This window comes from Budorcas taxicolor, chromosome 7 (assembly GCF_023091745.1).
Source record: "Budorcas taxicolor isolate Tak-1 chromosome 7, Takin1.1, whole genome shotgun sequence".
In the NCBI taxonomy this organism is placed as follows: Eukaryota; Metazoa; Chordata; class Mammalia; order Artiodactyla; family Bovidae; genus Budorcas; species Budorcas taxicolor.
This window is the reverse complement of record NC_068916.1, coordinates 15,868,912-15,888,203: the sequence shown is the minus strand read 5'-3', so window position 1 is coordinate 15,888,203 and position 19,292 is coordinate 15,868,912. Positions and strand designations below refer to the sequence as shown.

Sequence of the window (19,292 nt, the reverse complement as noted above, 5' to 3'; positions counted from 1 at the left end):
CCCCGCGAAGCTCAGCCCCCTTCGCTATCCCCGCACAACCGGGAGCCAGCAGTTTCCATGGGAACTGCAGCCGGGTCTGCGCGCCCAGAAGTAGCCTTCCCGTCACTAGCTCAGTTTCCGATCCGACAGGAGCCAGGAGGAACATGCGGCGGGAAACAGGCCATCGGTCGGGGTGCCCGGGGTCGGCAGCGAGGTCGCCCAGGGAAATCCAAATAGGGCCAGCCCGGGACCGCATCGCCACCGCCCCGACTGCGCGGACCATTACGATTGGTCTTCCCTTTTCATCCGCGTGGCCGCGCTCTCGGTTGCTCGCACTTTCATTGGCCCAATCTCGAAGGCATCTTCCCTCAACTGGCCCTCTCAGTGGCCATCCCTGATTGGTCAAATTAGGCTCTCCTCCTTGGGTTTGATGGCACTCTTGGACAGTCTGGAACCTAAAAGGACGTGCAGGGACGAGGATAGAATTCAGGTTGCGACTCTCAAGTTAGGGGATCCGGGTTCCCCCGCCCGCAGCGCCCTGGACCGGGCCGTCGGACCGCTGTCTGTGGTGCTGAAGCCTCACTCGAAGGCGCCCCTAAGTGCTCTAGTGAGAACACCTCCTCGAGACTGGCGGCCGCCCCAACAAAAACGTGCACTTGTGTTCCAAAGGAGACTGCGCCACCCCGTATCGCCTGAGAGAAAGGCCAGGTCCGCTCCCTAGCAGAGAGGGAGCGGGACTCCACAAGCGGATCAATCACGAGCCCCGGAAGCCAGAACATTTACAGGCCAAAACCTTCCACCCGAAGTTTATGGGGTCTGAGAAGGGTCTGATGGTTTCCCGGGTCTGTAGGACACCAGCGGGGTTTGCCTAGAAGCCTGAGCCCCAAACTTCTTCACTCCCTTTGGAGCAGGGCCCCTGACTGTGGTATGCCCATTCCCCACCCACTTGGAATTCTAGAGAACCTACCCTGCTCAAAATCCACAGGATCCCAATTCTTTCTGCAGGCAGAAAATGTTTTCAGCTACCCCCATCTTCCTCCGTGTGGTTCTCCCAAATCTGGGAGGGACGCAGGAGACCCAGGCCTCTGTTCAGTGAAGTCCTGGTTCCTCGTCCCTCTACAGTCTTCTACGTGGACAGCACCGTCTGAAGGCAGTACAATCGAGCCATCATTACCTCCTCACCCTCTCTGCTTCTCCAGCTCCGGGTACTGGACAGAGAGGAACGCTTCCTGTCTTCCAGGCCGAAAGCCCGCCCAAGAAGGGGCGCCAACGCAGGAAGTAAGATCCGTCAGGGCAAAAGGGCCCGAATCTGGCAATTGGAGCCCCCAGGTTGCGTGTACTTTCTGTGTGTGCGAAGCCCTGGCCAGCGCGCGCTCGCTTCCACCTGCCGCGCCGTCGGGCGCCGCGAGGAGGCGGGGCTCGGTTGCTGCAGCCAATAAGCGACGCCGGCGCTAGCAGCTGCTGCTATAAAGGGCTGGGGGCGGCGGCGGCGCGGCCCAGAGCGCGGAGCGCGCAGCGCGGGCTGGAGGGAGGGAGGGAGGGCGGGCGAGGGGAGAAGACTGAACACCGGGGACCCGACCGGCCGGGCCGAGGGGCGGCAGCGAAAGGCAGAGCGCCGAGATCTCTGTCGGGAAGCGCAACCTCCCCGGGCCCCGCGGGGCCACGCAGGGGGCGTTCTCAATCCCGCGCCCGCTCCCTCTTTCCATCCCCTGCTGCCCGCAGGCCACCCCGGGGCCCGGTTATCCGCGTTCGCGTACCCGGGCTCGGGCCGGTCCCCGGCCCTCGAGGGAGCCGCTGCCCTCACCAAGACCTCTGCAGCGGCCGCACCAGAAGCCGCTCCGGCAGGACCCCGGCTTGAGCAACGAGCGCCCCCCAAAGAGTGCACGACCCCCGGAGCCGCCCTCAACACGGACCGCGCCCGCCGGGCACACAAGAATGGTCACTGTAGGTATTCCCCTGTCTCTGAAAGGGAACCTAGTCGGAGAGGGTTTAGGCACAGGCTCCGAGGAGATGGGAGGGGGGGGGGGTAGGACCAGGCCTAGCTAGGCCCGGGTGGGGGGGTAGGACCGAGCCTCGGGGCCTAAGTGTGAGCAGAGCCGCGCCCAGAGTGCTGGGGGCGCTTAGAGTTTGGCTTGAGAGGCCTTAGGGAATCGACCTGCGATTCGGGGGACATCCTACGGAGCCCTGGGGGCGGGATTGCCCCCCTTCAGCAGGCCTGATGGGGGAGGGGCCGCGGCGGCGGAGGATGCCTCCTCCATCCAGGCCCGGACTCAGCAGGCCTCCCAGGCAAACGCAGGGCCCCAATCACTGGTGCTGGGCCAGGACCAGGCGGCAAGGAGTCCCCGAGAGCCCCAGGGAAGGGGTGGCGTCGGATCGCGCGCCCTGGGCCTCGACCGCGCCCGGGAGCCGGGCATCTCGTCCTCGAGCCCGTCGACCTTGCGGCAAGCGGGGAGGGGAGAGGAGGGGGCGCGCCCGGAGGCCCCGCGGGCCCGCCGCCACCGCCGCCGCGTCCCTTTGTTTCTCGGCGCTTCTTCGCGGGCCGTAGCCTCGCGCGGGCGCTTCAGGCTGCGGGGAGGGGGAGGGGAGAGAGGGCCCGCGGGGGGGTTAGTGCTCCGCCGCTCCTGAGCCCCCGCCTCCAGAGGATGGGGAAAGGAGCTCAGGCAGACCCCCTAGGCCAGGTCAAGGCGCCCCACCCTGCCAGAACTCAGGGCCGCGGGGTGACCTTGAACGCGCCCGCCAGCCCGCCCGCCGGCACCCGTCGCCCAGCGCCGGTGCTTTCAGCAGCCGCCGAGCTGGTCAGCTCCCGAGCGCCCAGCCACGCCCGGCCACGCCCTTTCTTACCACGCCCCTGCCCCGCCCATCTAGACCCCGCCCCCGGGGCCCCAGGGGCCCGGCCTCGCCCGAGCCCTCGGATTTCCACTCCACTCGGCAGCCCGGGCGTATCCCGGGGGCGGGGCTGGCCAATTTTAGCCCCACCCCGGCTCCACCCCCGCCCCCGCCGCGCGACTCTGCTCCCCGTCCTTTGTCTGGTCCCAGCGCCCGGGCCTCCTTCTTTCGCTCTTTCTGTCTCTCAGGTCTCTGCGTGTGTCTCTGTACCCTGTATCTCTTTCCGGACCTCTTTTCCGAGTAGTAGCGAGCATAATGGGTGGGGGTATGTTCAGCACTCCCTCCATACCTGGGCCTCTCCCCTTCCAGACATTGAGACCCACCCACCTGGCTCTGAGAAAGGAGGCCTGAGAGAGGCCACCCTTTTCTGCTGTGTGATCTCAGGCCAGCTCCTTTCCCTCGCTGCCTCACGCTCCTCACCCAGGTCTAGGAACGTGAGTGAGGCCTCCTGAGGACCCTCACCACCCCCAGAACAGCCCAGCATACATTGCTCTGATCTCTGCCCCCATTTGAAAAAGGGAAGCTGATGCACAAAGGGAAGAACGTGTGGTCAGAGGTCACACAAGGGCCTTGGAGCACTCGGAGTCCTGGTCACTCTGGCAGAGACCCACCACTGAGACAGGCTGGGAGGAAGTCAGAGGATGAGTTGAGACAGTGATGGCTCTGCATGAAGGGAGGACCCAGAAGTAGGAGGCTCACTTAGCACCACGTGGTGGTCCAGCCTTACCATGCATAGCCACTCAATGCCCTATTGTCGTGGGTGCGCAAGCATCCGTCACTGTGACTAGGACCAGGGGCACAGCTGGAGGCCAAGGGGGTCTGACACAGCAAAATGATCTCAGGTGTGTTCACTGCAAAAATCCATATGTCAGATGTTTGTATGATAGTACAAAAGAGTTGGAGGAAGAGAGAAGGAAGGAGAGACAGAGAAGGGTTCAGAGGGGAAAGAAGGATGGAGGCAAGAGACTCAGACAGAGAAGAGAAACAGGAAAAGTGTAGCAGAAAGAGGGAAAGACCCAGAGGAAAAGCCAGAGATATTGCGAGTGGGAGGGTGGGGGTTGTCTCCCTTTTGCTCCATCTTTAATCTGCCTTCCTTCCCTCTGACTTCACCTCTCCATCCTTGTCCTGGGACAGCCCTCAGCCCTCGGGAAGGTCTCTGTGATCCCTGTGTCATCCTGGGCCATGCATTTGCTGTGGGCTGAAGCCCGAGAGGGTGTGGCCTCCACCAATCCGATCCCCATTAGCAGCTCAGTCGGCTCAGCCTCAGAGGAAATGCGACACTGATCCCTTTAAGCTCTGGCACAGATGCGAGGGAGATGGGGTGGGGAAAGGTTGAGATTAGCAGGCTGGGCTTCAAGATCCCTAGTGGGAACCCCCCAATCTCCTCTTAACCCCATCCAAGTTGAGGATAGCATTCAGGGAGGTGAAGAACCAGTAACCTTGTAGACTCTAGGGTCATCAGATCAAGGAATTAAATCCGAAAACCATCCCTGCCACTTCCTCGTCATCCTGGGCAAGTCACAGCTTCCTTTCACCCTAAATTTCTCCATTTGAGAAATGGAGATGATCTCCAGCTTTCCAGCATGATTGTGTAAAAACAGTGAAAATTATACATGTTCAGTGCACACAGTAGGGCTTCCAAAGCTGGAATCTGATGTGTCTTGCTTACTATGTCCTGCTTTTGGGGGCTTCCATAGACATCAGCAACTGATCACAGAATAATAACTTGCTGAACCCAGACATAAATTCAGACTCCAGCTCTCCATACATGGGGGACCTCTGTGGCATATTTTTAGTGGTCGGACAAAGGCCCAGGGAGGCAGCATGAGTGCCAAAGGACACACAGTGAGGAGGGTGGAAGCAGCATCTTGGTGGCAGCTAGTAAATAACTTGTTGAGTTGAATGAGTAGACTCGGCCAACAGTGTAGGTTTAAATGTAGTGATGCCCAGGGCTTGGTGTTGAGTGGGTGCTCAGCTTTGCTTTGTTATTGTTATTATTTTTATTATTGGCCATTTCACCAAGAGAGTGGGCTCTGGAGTCTAAACCCTGGATCTGAATTCTTGGTCGACTTTTTGCATGCTACCCAACCTTGATTCAACCCCTTCTCCTTCAGTGAGACTCAGCTTTCTCATCTGTCATCTGTTAAATGATGAAAAGAGCTCCGTAACGTTCAATGTTGGGAGAACTGCCTGGGAATTTTCATATAGAGAATTCTGTCTGGCACATAGCAGGCCCTCAACTCATGGCTATGTTATTAGTAAAGTGTTGTTTTAAGACCAGGATGCTGATGTGTGGAGTGTATGTTATTGCTTTCTTTCAGGAGCCTGCAGCAGACATTGCTAATCAACCCAGTCTATGTTCCGGGTGAGCCTGGATGTGGCTTCAGAATAATCCTCCAGGGAATTCCCTGGAGGGCCAGAGGTTAGGATTCCGTGCTCTCTCTGCTGAGGGCCCAGGTTTAATCCCCCATTGGGGAACTAACGTCCCATAAGCTTCATGATGCAGCCAAAAATGGAAAAAAATAAAATCAAAGAATAATTCTCCAGGCAGATCTCCCAGATAGCCACTCCCAGCCAATTGGAGCTGCAGGGGAGTTGACCCTCTGAGCCATCCTTTAAATAAGAATAAATGACAAGGAAGCAGAAGCCCAAAGAAGAGCTAAGATTGTCCCTGAGGACATACAGCCATATGGTAGCAGAGCTCCCCCCAGTGTGCTGGCCAGTCATTAGAAACAGCTCTGAAGTCCAGCATATCCAGGTTTGAAATCAAGTTCTCCATTTATATCATGCAGTGTCTCTGAGTTCTTACTCAGTTCTTACCTAACACGGGAGGTGTCAATGGAGCGGGATGATTATTAATAGCGGGACTGGTGGACAGGACAAGTCTGCTTCCACTTCCCATGACCGTGTATACGGCAGACATAGCCAACTGATCCCAGAATGCTTTCCAGCTGCACCCACGATCAGCTTTAGATCGTTCTCTGGTCACTATACTGGTAATTTGTTGGAGTTTTCAACCAAATGGAGCAGAGGTCCAGAAGTGTGAAGCAGCATACCTAAGGAACAGCTGGAAAATGTGAGAGCCAGCACTAGGCTTCACTGGCAGTAGAAGTCGGAACTACAGACTTCTAATCATTAAAGCTCATGTGCAAATCCCTGTTTCACCATTTAGGGACTGCATGATCTTGGTAGTTTTTTAAACATCTTTGAACCTCACTCTCCACATCTGTTGTCTTAGTCAGCTCAGGCTGACTAAAATACCATTAACTGGGTGGCTTAAACAACAGACATTTATTTCTCATAGTTCTGGAGGCTGAGAAGTCCAAGATCAAGGTGTGGGCTGATTTGGATTTGTGGCGAGGGCCAGCTTCCTGGTTTGCAGATGGTTATATTATCACTGTCTTCATATGGTGGAGAGAGATCATCTATCGCTTTTTATAAGGCTCCATCCTCATGACCTAATTACCTCCCAAATGCCCTGCCTCCAAATACGATCTCATTGGGGATAAGGGTTTCAACATATGAATTTGGAGGGACACAAGTGTTTAGTCCATATGCATGCATACTAAGTTGCTTCATTCATGTCCAACTCTTTGCAACTCTATGGGCCAAAACCCGTCAGGTTCCTCTGTTTGTGGGATTTTCCAGGCAAGAATACTGGAATGGGTCGCTATGCTCTCCTCCAGGGGATCTTCCCAACCCAGGGATCAAACTGCCATCTCTTAGTCTCCTGCATTGGCAGGCAGGTTCTTCACCACTAGTGCCCTCTGGAAAGCCCATTTAGTCCACAGTCTCTCTCTCTCTCTCTCTTTTTCTGTATCATCTCTTAAGCAGGCTTCCCAGGTGGTTCAGTGGTAAAGAAACTTCCTGCCAATGCAGGAGACTCAGGTTCAATCCCTGAGCCAGGAAGATCCCCTGGAAAAGGAAATGGCAACCCACTCCAATTTTCTTTCCTGGGAAATCCCACAAATGGAGGAGCCTGGTAGGCTACAGTCCATGGGGTTCAAAAGAGTCAGATAAGACTCAGCACCTAAACAACATTTCTTAAGCTGAGGAAATAAAACCCTCTTCTTTTCAGAGTTGTGACTAAGGAAAAAAAAAAAAAATTCCTGTAGAGGTCCTTGCTCTGTGCGTAGTACAAAGTATGCCCAAAATCTGGGGACAATGATGGTATTATATTTTGGGGCAGGGATGACTGTGATGATGTGAACCTGCTGGCTCTTTCTAGTTCTATCACCACAATAGACATTGCTAATCAATCACAATGGTCTGTCCTCCTGAAACTGAATATGGCTTTAAATCCTTTTTAATTCATCCCTCTAGGAAGACTCTACCAATCTATTCGGGTTTCTAGGTGAGGGCAACTTATTCACTAGCTGTGCCACAGGAGAAAAACCTAAAGAAATGCTGGCTACTTTCCTTTCTCATGCCCATGACGGACAGTACCAACCAACTCCAGCACTGTTTCCTTCTGAACCCAGATGTGGCTTTAGAATTCATCTCTACATGACTCTTAAGATAGCCATGGCTAATTTTTTTAATTTTCAGCAAAGTGAGTCAGAGGCCCCCAAGAGAATAAGGAGTATATCCAAGGACACAAAACAAGGAGTTAGAGCTGGTACCTGACTGACTGACTGTCATAGAGAATGGTAGAGAGTGGCCTTCAGCTGTAGACAGCTCTGCGTTTGCATTCCAAATGCCACCACTGATATGCTGTGTGACTTCAATAAGTTCCTTAACATCTCTGAGCCTCATATTCCTTGTCATAGCATAATTAACTTCTACTGAGCTGTTGCATGGATCAAAAAACATAGCGTCCGACTCCTTGTGACCCCATGGACTGTAGCCCGCCAGGTTCCTCTGTCCATGGGATTCTCCAGGAAGAATACTGGAGTCGGTAGTATTCTACCCACAGTGCTGGGATTGGTTGGTATTGTCTGTCATGGGCATGAGAAGGGAAAGTAGCCAGCATTTCCTTAGGTCTTCTCCTATGGCACAGTTGGTGAATAGGTTGCCCTCACCTAGAAACCCAAATAGATTGATAGAGTCTTCCTTATATATGGACTTTTTCCAGGTAAAAGATCCCCTTCTCCAGGGGATCTTCCCAACCCAGGAGTTGAACCAGGGTTTCCTGCATTGCAGGCAGATTCTTTACCATCTGAGCCACCAGGGCAGCCCGTTCTTGAACATAGAGGTTAAAAATCCCAAACAAAGAACCATCAAAAAATGTGGCAAATCAAATCAAACAATGTATATAAACAAAACTGCAACATGACCAAGTTTAGTTTAGCTTAGGAAAGTTGACTTAATATTAGAAAATCAATTAATGCGATTCATGATAGTAATATAGTAAAGCAAAAAAATCATTTCAATAGATGTAGAAAAAGATAGTCAATGAAATTCAATATCCATTCCTTAAAAAAAATATCTTGTTAGGATACTGGGAATAAAATTAAACATTCTTAACTTGATAAATGTCATGTACCAAAAAACCTATAGTAAAGATCATATTTAGCTGTGAAATATTTAAAGCATTTCCTTTAATGTTTCAAAAATAAAAAGCCACTATCACAAAGTAGCCCCTGCAATAAGACAAGAAAAATAAATAATAGGTATAGATTGGCAATAAAGAAAAGTATCATTTGCAGATGTTATTATGTTATACATAAAAAAATCCAAAATGGCTCAGTGGAAAAACAGGTGGAGGGGTGTAAATGCCTAGTGGGAAAATTATGCATAAAGCAAAAGAAATATTAACATATTTGGATAGGACTTGCCTTTGGTGGGAAGAGCAAAGTACAAGGTCAGGAATGGGATTATGAGGGTTTCATAGCTAATTAAAAAGATTGCAATTTTAATTCTGAATACAAAAGTATTCATTTCATTATTCTAAAAATGTAGATTGGTTTTAGAAAGGCAAGCATACACGCAAAAGGGCATATATGGCATTTATATATGGACTTTTTCCAGGTAACATAAAATGCTTTGCCCAGTGCTCAAGGAGTGGGAGGGGCTGTAAGAATAATACCTTATCCCCTCTGAATGTTCAAGCCTATGTCAAATATGACACATCTGTCACCACAAACCCTGGTGTGGGGACTGGGCCGTGAGTGGGTGTGGCCTGTTGTCTCCAGCAGATACTCGGCGCCATGGAGTCTCAGGTGGCAGGGGGCCCGGCCGGCCCGGCCCTGCCCAACGGGCCACTCCTTGGTACAAACGGAGCCACTGATGACAGCAAGACAAACCTCATTGTCAACTACTTGCCCCAGAATATGACCCAGGATGAGTTCAAGAGTCTCTTCGGCAGCATTGGTGACATCGAGTCCTGCAAGTTGGTTCGGGACAAGATCACAGGTGTGGCTTCTGGCGGGTAGGGGTAGGGGACGGAAGTGGTAGCCTCAGAAGTACACGTGTGATGTGGAGCCAGAGGTGACCCTGGGTGGGAGGTGATGAGAGCAGGTGGGACCCTCGTGGGGTCTGAGGTATGATGGGGAGCCAGGTGTGAGCCCAGGTAAGAGCAGGTGGGACCTTGGTGGAATGTGAGGTGTGATGGGGAGACAGATGCAACCCTAGGTGGGATACTGGAGGGGTCTGAGGTGTCCTTGGGATAGGGTGGTACACTGGGGGAATAAATAAGGGTGGAATCCTGGTTCTCATAACTGTGATGGGGGTGGTCAGCCTCTCAGGCCTGGGTCTGGGAGGACCCTGGCAGGTCATCGTCCTGGTCCTGCCTGCAGGGCAGAGCCTCGGCTACGGGTTTGTGAACTACTCTGACCCCAACGATGCAGACAAAGCCATCAACACCCTCAACGGCCTCAAACTGCAGACGAAGACCATCAAGGTCAGCGCCCTCGCTCCTGTGACTCCCCATCTTGGCTGTGCCCATTTCCTCTTTTATTACCACCCACCTGAACTGACCCTTCCACTGCCACCCAACCCCCTTGGCCATACCCTCCCCACATGTCCATTCCCCCTACGGCCACCCATCCTCCCCATGGCTCATCCCCTAAGGGGTTCAGATCATTCCCCAAAGGCTTTCTGGCTGGGGCCCCAGAGCCAATGACTCTGGCTCTCTGAATCTCAGCTTCCTCACCTGTTGATGGGGAGATAATCAACTCCACATTCTCTGGCAACTCAACGAGTCAGCCAGGCCCTGGAGGTACCCACCCCCTCAGCTGTAGAAGTGACCAGGGTCTGGTGTGCAGCCCCCTCCCTGCCTTTGTCATGGAAATGGGGGAGGGGGGGCCCATCTGCCATCTGGAGCCTAACTAGGGTCTGGGAGGGTGGGATTAGGGGTGGGCCCTTCCCCCACCTTTGTGCAATGCCCCTCCCCCCCATGACCTCCCCTCTCAGCAGCTGCAGCTGGGACCCTGTGAGCCCAGGTTCCCTGGGAAGGGAGTGGGGGGGAATCACCATGGAAACCCCCTCTCCGGGTTTGCCTGGGGGTGTCTGGGCTCCGCCCCACAAATCTGCTTCTGAATCCTGGGGGAGGGTAAGCTGGGGAGGACGCCCATCTGGCCCCCAGTTTGCCATAAAAACAGAGGTGCTGGAATCTCTTCCTCGCCCTGATGTGGAGGCTGACAAGGGTCTGATGGGTCCCTCTGTGGCCAAGTAGACCCAGAAGCCCCCAGGTTGTGAGGATGGACCCTAGTGACGAACTGTATGACCCAGAGGGCTACTGTGTGCAGGTGATGTAGCATGTGTGTGTAGTGTGTGGCACCCTAGGCTGCAAGACATGGTGTTTGTGGGGCCCCGTGGCTATGTAAGTGGCTGTTATCATGTAGGCCTGGCTGTTATAGACTCAGGTTGTGTTACTCTGTGTCTCTGAGGACATGGTGTTTTCTTGGTAGGTGCTTTGTGACACATTGCAACTCCGGCTGTGACCTGGTGGGGCTGCGTGGGTGTGTCTTGCTATGACAGGGTGTTTGTGTGTTATGGTGAAATTGTGTGGGTGTGTCTACCTGTGCCCCATTCGGGGTGGAATATGTGTGACACTGAGGGCTTGTGCAGTGGTGTGACAGGTGTGTGGTTGGTTCTATGATTCTTACTGTAATTACCCTGGAGTTCCACGAATGTGGCAATGGCCTTGTGTCACCCTCCTGGTGGTGTGGTCACTGGAGCTGTGCAGTGGGTATCCTAGTGAGGCCCTGTGGGTGTGTGCCTGGGTGGCTGTGGTGTTTGGCTGGTCCTAACTAGGTGTTCCAGCAGGTTGTGCCCCAAATATTTCCAGCCAGCCATCGTGTGCCAAGCCCTATCCTGGTCAAGGGGTGTAGGAGGAGCCCATACCCAGGTGAAGGATCTGGGTCAGCCCACGTCACGGAAGGACCCTGAACGCCGACTCTGCCTTGGATGACCCCTGACCCCAAAACCCACCTAGGAGTTCAGTGTCCCTTCCCCTGTCCCCCAGCTCCAATCCATCAACAAGTTGTCATCCCTAAAAAAGGCACAGCCCCTAGGGTGGGGGAGAGTGGAAGCCATCAAATACATTGTCATGAGTTTCATTGTTATTACAGAAATATAGCAGCTGTGGTGTTTGTCTTTTAGTTTTCTGGAGGACCCCGGATGCACACAATTGCATCAGTTAGAATCTCCCTGCCCCCACCCCAGAAGCAATATACCCTTGGCCCAATTTATTCATTTTGTTCATTTTTTAATTAGTGACTTCTAGTGAAGTAATATGCCCTTGCAACTCACCTCCCTAAACAAAAGCTGGATCCTTGACAATGACCTCCTCTACCCAGAGGTTAATTTAGAAGAAACAGAAAGATAGACATCAGCAGAAGTAAGGAAGGAAGGAGCTTATCATCCCACCCCCTGGCCCCGATAGGTCTAGCTCACCCTGTTAGCATTTGGGGGTGGGCCCTCTAGACCATGTTTCCAGGACATTGATAAACACACAATGAGATGGGGTCACACAATAGTCGCTGCTCTGTAAATGGACTTTTCTTTCCCCCACTTTACAATACTCACCACTGTTTCGGGGAAATAAATATACACGTCCACCATTTTTCAAACAGTTGCAGAGAGTTTCATTGTTGGGCTGGACCACAATTAATGAATCGAAGGGTCATAGGGAAATGTGTCTATTTCATAACTGCGAGAAGGGCTTTGAGAGAGGAACGGGGCTAAGGGTGGAGGACCAAATGTGGATGGGAAAGGACCGGGAGGATATTTCACATGAGGCATGGAGGAGAAGAAAGGCGAGGAAGAGAGCTGGAAGCACGGGACAGTGAGTGCAAAGGCCCTGAGGGTGGAGCAAACCTAGTGTTTGGGGAACATGGAGGGAGGCCTGTGTGCCTGGAACAGAGACGTTGAGGGGGACAGTGGGCTGAAATGAGCGAGGGGGTGGTGATGGGTCAGGTCATGCCAGGCTCTGTGGGCCATGAGAAGCACTTGAACTCTGAGGAAGGTGGGAGACACACAGGATTCTAAGCAGAGTGATGTGACCTGGTTCAGATGCTCACAGGTGCCCCCTGGCTGCTGTGGGAGGAACAGCCTGTGGGGGCGCTGTGGAGCAGAGCAGAGAACCAGGGTGGAGCCTGCTACCCTGGTCTGGATAAGCAATGGGAGGAAAATGGGGAGAAGTAGGTGGATTCTGGACAAGGAGGAAGGTGGAGCCGATAGGATGCTGGTGTTTAGACGTGGGTGCGAGAGACACATCGAGAACAACCCGAGGCTGGGGACCTGAGCACCTGGAACGACAGAACTGTCATTACTGAGTAGAGGCAAGTTGGGGTTGCGGAGTGTGACTCCCCCACCATGAAGCCTCCTCACAGGACACCTGGAGGCAGGTATCACGCAGGTGTGCAGTTTGGGGGCCAGTCCCAGTGCTGGCTCAGACATTTTGGAGCTGTCAGGATTGAGCTGCGGGCTAAAGATCTGAGTGACCCTGAGGGTGCCCAGTCTAGTAGGGAAGAGACCGGCCGGCACCCCAGGTTCACTTTCCAAAGAAGTCAGACCTGTCGATGTTGACGGAATGTCCAGCCTGAGAGCATGAGCTAGAGACGCGAAGGTCTCCAAGGTCCCCAGGGAGACACATGACCCCAGAGACGCAGATATTTGTCATCGCTCTACTCAGGCCGAGCCACGTTCCTTATCTTGGTCACGCGTACTCCTCTCTAACCACGCCCTGGTTGACTCCCGCCCACTGCCCATGCCGACTGACGACTCACGGTATTTGTTGAGTAAACGGATGAGGGATGTCTGTCACGCAGCGGCAGTTTGGGTGTTGCCTCACTTTCCCCATCTGTGAAGTGGGTCTTGCCCTCAGCCCTGTCTGCCTGACCCCCTCCCCCAGGTATCCTACGCCAGACCCAGCTCTGCCTCTATCCGAGATGCGAACCTGTACGTCAGCGGGCTGCCTAAGACCATGAGCCAGAAAGAGATGGAGCAACTCTTCTCCCAGTACGGCCGCATCATCACTTCTCGCATCCTGGTGGACCAGGTCACAGGTCAGGCTGCCAGGGAGGGCTCACCTGGCGGGGGCATGCAGGTCAGATACACCCACGTGGGACCAGAGTGGAGAAACAAGCAGCAGCGAAGAGGGGGCGGGGTCACACAAGAGGGGCGGATCCCCATGAAGCCCTCACACCCCACTGCAGGTGTCTCTCGGGGTGTGGGATTCATCCGCTTTGACAAGAGGATCGAAGCTGAGGAGGCCATCAAAGGACTGAACGGGCAGAAGCCGCTGGGTGCGGCCGAGCCCATCACGGTCAAGTTTGCCAACAACCCGAGTCAGAAGACGGGCCAGGCGCTGCTCACCCAGCTCTACCAGTCCTCCGCCCGGCGCTACGCAGGCCCCCTGCACCACCAGACACAGCGCTTCCGGTGAGCCCCTGCTGCTCCCTGCCCCCCAGATACCCCGGAACCGGGTGCCCGAGGCTTGCAGGTGCCCTCCTTGAACCCCGTTCCTGCACAGTGGAGAGACTCCAGGACGGTGCCCACACTCTGGGGCTGCTGAGGGCAGAAAAGAGGAAATGTGGGGGCCTGTCCTGTGTTGAGGCCAGGCCCTTGTACACAGCAGGCACTCAATGTGCATAGGCCACTGTGAGTACTATTATTGGCGACAAGAGTTCTAGAACCACCCGATCGGGTCAGCCCCGGCTGCCCCCTCTCTCAGGCATGTGGCTCCAGCCGCTGGTTCCACAGGTGCAGCCCACAGAGTGCTCCCTGGGGGGCAGGCACCCTTGCTTTTTCTGCTCAGTGATGCCATGAGATCAGAGCCCATCTTGTCCCTTGAGGCTCAGAGAGGCTGTGTCGCTTGCCTGAGCCAGGCCCTTTGGAGAAGAGATTTGAAACTTCCCTTCTAGGGACCCGAGCTGGAGTTGGGGGCAGGTGTGGGGGGTGGGGCATGGGAGAGGAAGACTCAGTGTCCGGTGTGGGAGGGCGAGGGTGCCAGAGAAGAGCCGGTAGCAGCAGGACAGGCGAGAGGCGGGGCCCAAGCGAGGGACCACGGTTCCGTGCCAGGCGGTGCAGCCGGCCGGGGGCAGGCGGGCGGGGGCAGGGCCGGAGGCACTGCTGGACTGCTGGGTGGGGGCGGGGAGAGCAGGCTGGCTGCCCAGTGTCACAGCCAGGGGGTGTGCCCAGAAGCCACCAGTGACCACCCCTTCTGCCTCCACAGGCTGGACAATTTGCTCAACATGGCCTACGGAGTCAAGAGGTAAGAGTGCCCCTGCCCCGCTGCCCCCAGCGCCTCCGTATTCCCTCCTGGGACCTCTGCCCTGATGGAGCCCTCCCCTACCTCACCCCCAGGACTGCCCGTGTATGGGCACCGTGTGACCATCAGGAGATCAGGGGAATATTCAGTCTGCTAAGTGCCTAGAAAGGGCTACTGTGAAATTTGGACCTGGAGGGCCTATCTGTGGCCTTCTCCATTCCACTGAAAGGTAGGCAGGATTGCCCAGGTCACAGCTGTGCCCCCACTGGCCACTGTTGGTCATCTTTGCTGAGGGTCACAGGATGCCCCCTTTCCGCCTCTTAGCGGGCAAGGAACCTTGAGGCCCCTGCTAAACTGTACACATCCTTGATCCTCTGAAGGTCCCTGTTTCTGTAGCATCAAGAGCTACTGAGCACATGCTGAGTGCCAGGAGCGTGGCTTGGGGCTCGGGACCCAGCGTGGCCCAGTCAGACTTGGCCCTGGTGGCCCTGGTGGAAATGGAATGACACTGAGCTTGATGCTTGGCACACAGTGAGGGCTCGCTCGGTAAAAGGCAGCAGCTCTTATGATTATTGTATTATTACGTTATTTCAGTCCTTTGGGGAAGGAGACAGATGAACAGTGATCTGGGAGGTGAAGAGGGTAGGAGACAGGTTGATGGACATCCAGTGGAGACGTCACTCCAGGGCCAGAAGAGAATCAGGGTTCCTGGCAGCAGAGATGGCTTTGCAAAGTCCAAGAGAAGAGAGTGAGCCCAGCAATCATATAAACAGCTAAGCCCCTTGGTGTCCTGGGTCCTGAGGTGTAGAGGAGCCTCAGGAAGGCAGGGAGCCAGCGCGGAATGTGGTGAAGCCAGTTCTGCCCCTTCCTCTGTTCTTTCACTCCACACACCTCTCCCGAGGGCTGACTGGTGCTGGGAGCTGTTCTGGGCCTGGGAGCTGAGGGAACCGAACCTTGCAGGGAAGATGGAGCTGAGAATAAATATCCGATTTAAACAGGAAAAGGCCTAGGGACTTCCCTGGTGGTCCAGTGGTTAAGAGTCTGAGCTTCCACTGCAGAGGGAGCAGGTTCAATCCCTGGTCAGGGAACTAAAATCCTGCATGCCTCGAGGTGCAGCAAAAAAAAAAAAAAAAAAACCATACACACATACATGTGTGCCTGCTAAGTCACTTCAGTTGTGTCTGACTCTTAATGACCCCACGCCTGTAGCCCACCAGGCTCCTCTGTCCATGGGATTCTCCAGATAAGAATACTGGAGTGGCTTGCCATGCCCTCCTCCAGGGGATCTTCCCGACCCAGGGATCGAACCCAGGTCTCTTATGTCCCCTGCACTGGCAGGTGGGTTCTTTACTACTAGCACCACCTGGGAAGCCCACATATGTACATACGTATGTATGTATAAGGCTGAAGAGGGCCAGAGGGAGGAGGTGACCACTCACCCTGGTTCCAGCACTGCCCTTCCGGGTGGGCAGAATGGCGTGTGGGAAAAGAGGTGGCATTGCCAAGGGTGAAGTCAGGGTGGTGTCTGAGTGGGTGGTGAGGATAGGAATTGGGTGGGAAGAAATGCCAAGGGGAGGGTGGTAGCCAGGCGAGGGGAAGGGGTCAGGGATCAACAGGGCTGAGGATCAGGTGGGGTCTAAGGTTATGGGCTCAGGAGGTGGGTTGGGGCTCAGGGAAGGATCATGGGTGAGGACCTAACGTTCAGAGAGGGTCAGAGGTCAGGACAGGGCTTCAGGTCAGGGTGGAGATGGGGGCTGGTGTCTCAGAGTGGCTCAGAGTGTGAGGTTTAAGGTGGATGGGGTCTCGGAGGTCACAGGGCCAATGCAGGGGTCACACAGTCCCAAGGTCACTGCACAGTCAGAGGTCAAGAGGGGTCAGGGGGCATGCCGGGGGTCAGGGCAGAGCCCGCGTGACCCCCAAAGTAGTCCCCTGTCGCTCATCGCCAGGTTCTCACCCATCGCCATCGATGGCATGAGCGGCCTTGCAGGCGTGGGCCTGTCGGGGGGTGCAGCGGGCGCCGGCTGGTGCATCTTCGTGTACAACCTGTCTCCGGAAGCGGACGAGAGTGTTCTTTGGCAGCTGTTCGGGCCCTTCGGGGCGGTCACCAACGTCAAGGTCATCCGTGACTTCACCACCAACAAGTGCAAGGGCTTCGGCTTCGTCACCATGACCAACTACGACGAGGCGGCCATGGCCATCGCCAGCCTCAATGGCTACCGCCTGGGTGAGCGCGTGCTGCAGGTGTCCTTCAAGACCAGCAAACAGCACAAGGCCTGAGGCACCGCCGCCCTCCCCACCCTCCCCGGGCAGCAGAGACAGAGAGAGAGAGACAGGGGGCCCGAGAGAGACAGCGCAGGCAGACCACGGACGGCACGAGGGCCCTGCGTCCCTGCAGAAGCCACAGGGTGAGCACTTGGTGGGAGGGTCTGCAGGGAACGGGGGTGCCTGCGGGGCCCCCTCCCCCATCCTAATGCCCCTCCCCCCTAGGCTGGGCTGTTCACTCTCTCGTCTTGGTTTCGTTCATGGTGAAGGTTTTTGTTTCCTTTTTCGGCTAAAATGAAAGCAGAGATGTGCCCCTAGCCCACCCCTCAACCACCCTCCACGGATGGCTTGGGGTGGGGCACATTGGGGGTGCCCTCCCAGGCCCCCTTGCCCAGGCCTCCCCAGTTACCTAGGTGAGCCTGAGAAGGGGGGGATCAGGTTTAAAAATCCCCAAAAAAGTGAAACATGAGGGGTGTGGTCAGCCCTGGCCCAGAGCCCCTTGGTGTGGAATGTGAGGAGCAGGGGGAGGGGCTGGAAACAGAGACAAAATGAAAAAAAAAAGGGGGGGTGGGAGGGGAAGAAAAACTCTATTTTTGTAAAAAGGGAAATAAGACCTCGTGGAGAATTTTTACTGGGGATTCTTGAACTTGAAAAAAAAAAAACACAAAAAAAGACAAAAAAAAAATATTTTGGCAGGTCATGTTTACCAACTGGGGCAGGGACAGGGAGCAGGGCTTAGGAGCGGAGGGTCCATGGGGCCACACCGAGAAACACAGCCACGCAAAGATACACAGGGGCAGGCAAATGTACATACCCCCCAGGGACACACAAAGCAGCACAGAGGGACCCAGAGACACGCCTCAGGAAAACTCCTTGGCCCAATAAACATGGAAGAGCAAAATATGGGGCTACACACGAACGGCCATGGTGGACTCGTGGGCAAATATGGCCAAGGGCGGAAATGGCCGCGGGTGGGTGTGGCCAGGGGCGGAAGTGGCCGCAGGTGGGTGTGGCCAAGGACAAATGTGCACACGTGAACATGGGAACATTAGGCGATGGGCACGTGGCCATGTGGAGACAGATGCATTTGGACATAAATCTAGATAGCCAGGCATGGAGACACATAGTCACAACACCCAGAAACACACAGACATGCCCACAGCATCGTTCAGGCCCAGGTGAGCGGTCACAGCCCAGACCCCAGCCCAGTCCACAGCCCACTTCCTCTGTTAGCATGGCCAGCCGGCCCCACCCCACCCCCTACACTCTAGCCCCACCAGCCCCACCCCAGGTTCTCTGCAGAGATCTCTCTCCTGGCTCCTCAGTGGTCCCTGCTGCCCACGATCACAGGCGTGCACACACAGCGTCCATGCATCCAGACACAGGATACCTCGTTACCCTTTTGGCATCACGGTGGGCTGGAGGCAGCCCCCCCCACAACACTTGAGGCCAAAGGAACCCCCACCCCCGACCCTGGGCTGAGCCTCCCTGGGCCAAACGCCCTGGCCCACAAGGCCAAGGGGGAGACTGGGCCCTGAGCCTCCCCGCTCCAGAGCCTCCCCCAGCAGCAAGCGCCCACCACTCTCCTGGACAGGCCCAGGGTGGATTGGCCCAGGGGCCCAGCCCCACCTTCTCTTCCCGTCCACTTGTCACCCCCTTTCAGTTTGTTGGGTTTTTCTGTCTTTCCAGATCAGTGAGGGCAGTGGACGCAGCCCCCATCCCGAGCCCCAGCCTCGGCTTCTGTCTGGACTTTTCCATCCCCCTAGTTTTCATTCTTTGTTTAAGAAAAAGAAAAAATCCAACAGAAGCCAAAGGCCAGAGCCCTCGGGAGCCCTCGCAGCCCCTCACCCCCACAGTGGGCCCAGTCAGAACCAAGAATGGCAAACCCTAGTTTCAGCCCCTCCTCCGGTGTCCCTGCGTTTGGTGTCTGGCCTTGGCCCCATCTGACTGCCCAGCTCTCTCTCCCCCACCCCTCCCGGTGTTGTTATTAAACGTCTGTGGAGCTTCTGCTGCAAGGAACAAAAAGAAAAAAAAAAAAAATCAAAAAAGCGACAAAAAAACACAAACAGAAGAGGAAAAAAGCGACAAAAAAAAAAAAAAAAAGGAAGAGAAAAAAAACCACACACAGAGAAGAGATTAAAAAAAAAGAAAAAAAAAAGACATAAACTGGCACCAGTTAACTTTCTTGTACTTTTTTGCCGAATTGAGCTTCTTGTAGTTTTAACTTATTGCTATGTTAACTATTTATCCTTGTTGCCCTGTAAGGACATTTGTGTATATTTCTGTTCCTTCATCCAGTTTGCAAGTTTAAAGGAACCACGATGTTCTCTTTGTTTCTTTAAGTTTTGCCGAGACGTGGTTATGCCTAATTTATTTATAAAAGGGGAAGTGGAATCATTAAAGTAATAATAATTATTAATAACAGTAATGGTAGCCGAGCGGCGCCCCGTGGGGGGGCCTGTGCTCTGCAGGGCGGTCCCTGCAGCCAGCGACGTCCGGGGTCTTTAAT

General features: G+C 54.7%; 1 protein-coding gene across 1 annotated transcript; it reads left to right on the top strand.

Moving 5' to 3' along the window:
- Positions 1-409: 409 nt before the first annotated feature.
- Positions 410-16,798, top strand: ELAVL3 (ELAV like RNA binding protein 3). The gene is made up of 11 exons (XM_052642791.1): positions 410-586; positions 1,179-1,308; positions 1,702-1,923; positions 2,126-2,424; positions 2,619-2,774; positions 9,003-9,219; positions 9,603-9,706; positions 13,163-13,316; positions 13,467-13,692; positions 14,486-14,524; positions 16,468-16,798. Exons 1-11 carry the CDS (start codon positions 410-412, stop codon positions 16,796-16,798), a joined length of 2,055 nt encoding a protein of 684 aa, XP_052498751.1.
- Positions 16,799-19,292: the final 2,494 nt, after the last annotated feature.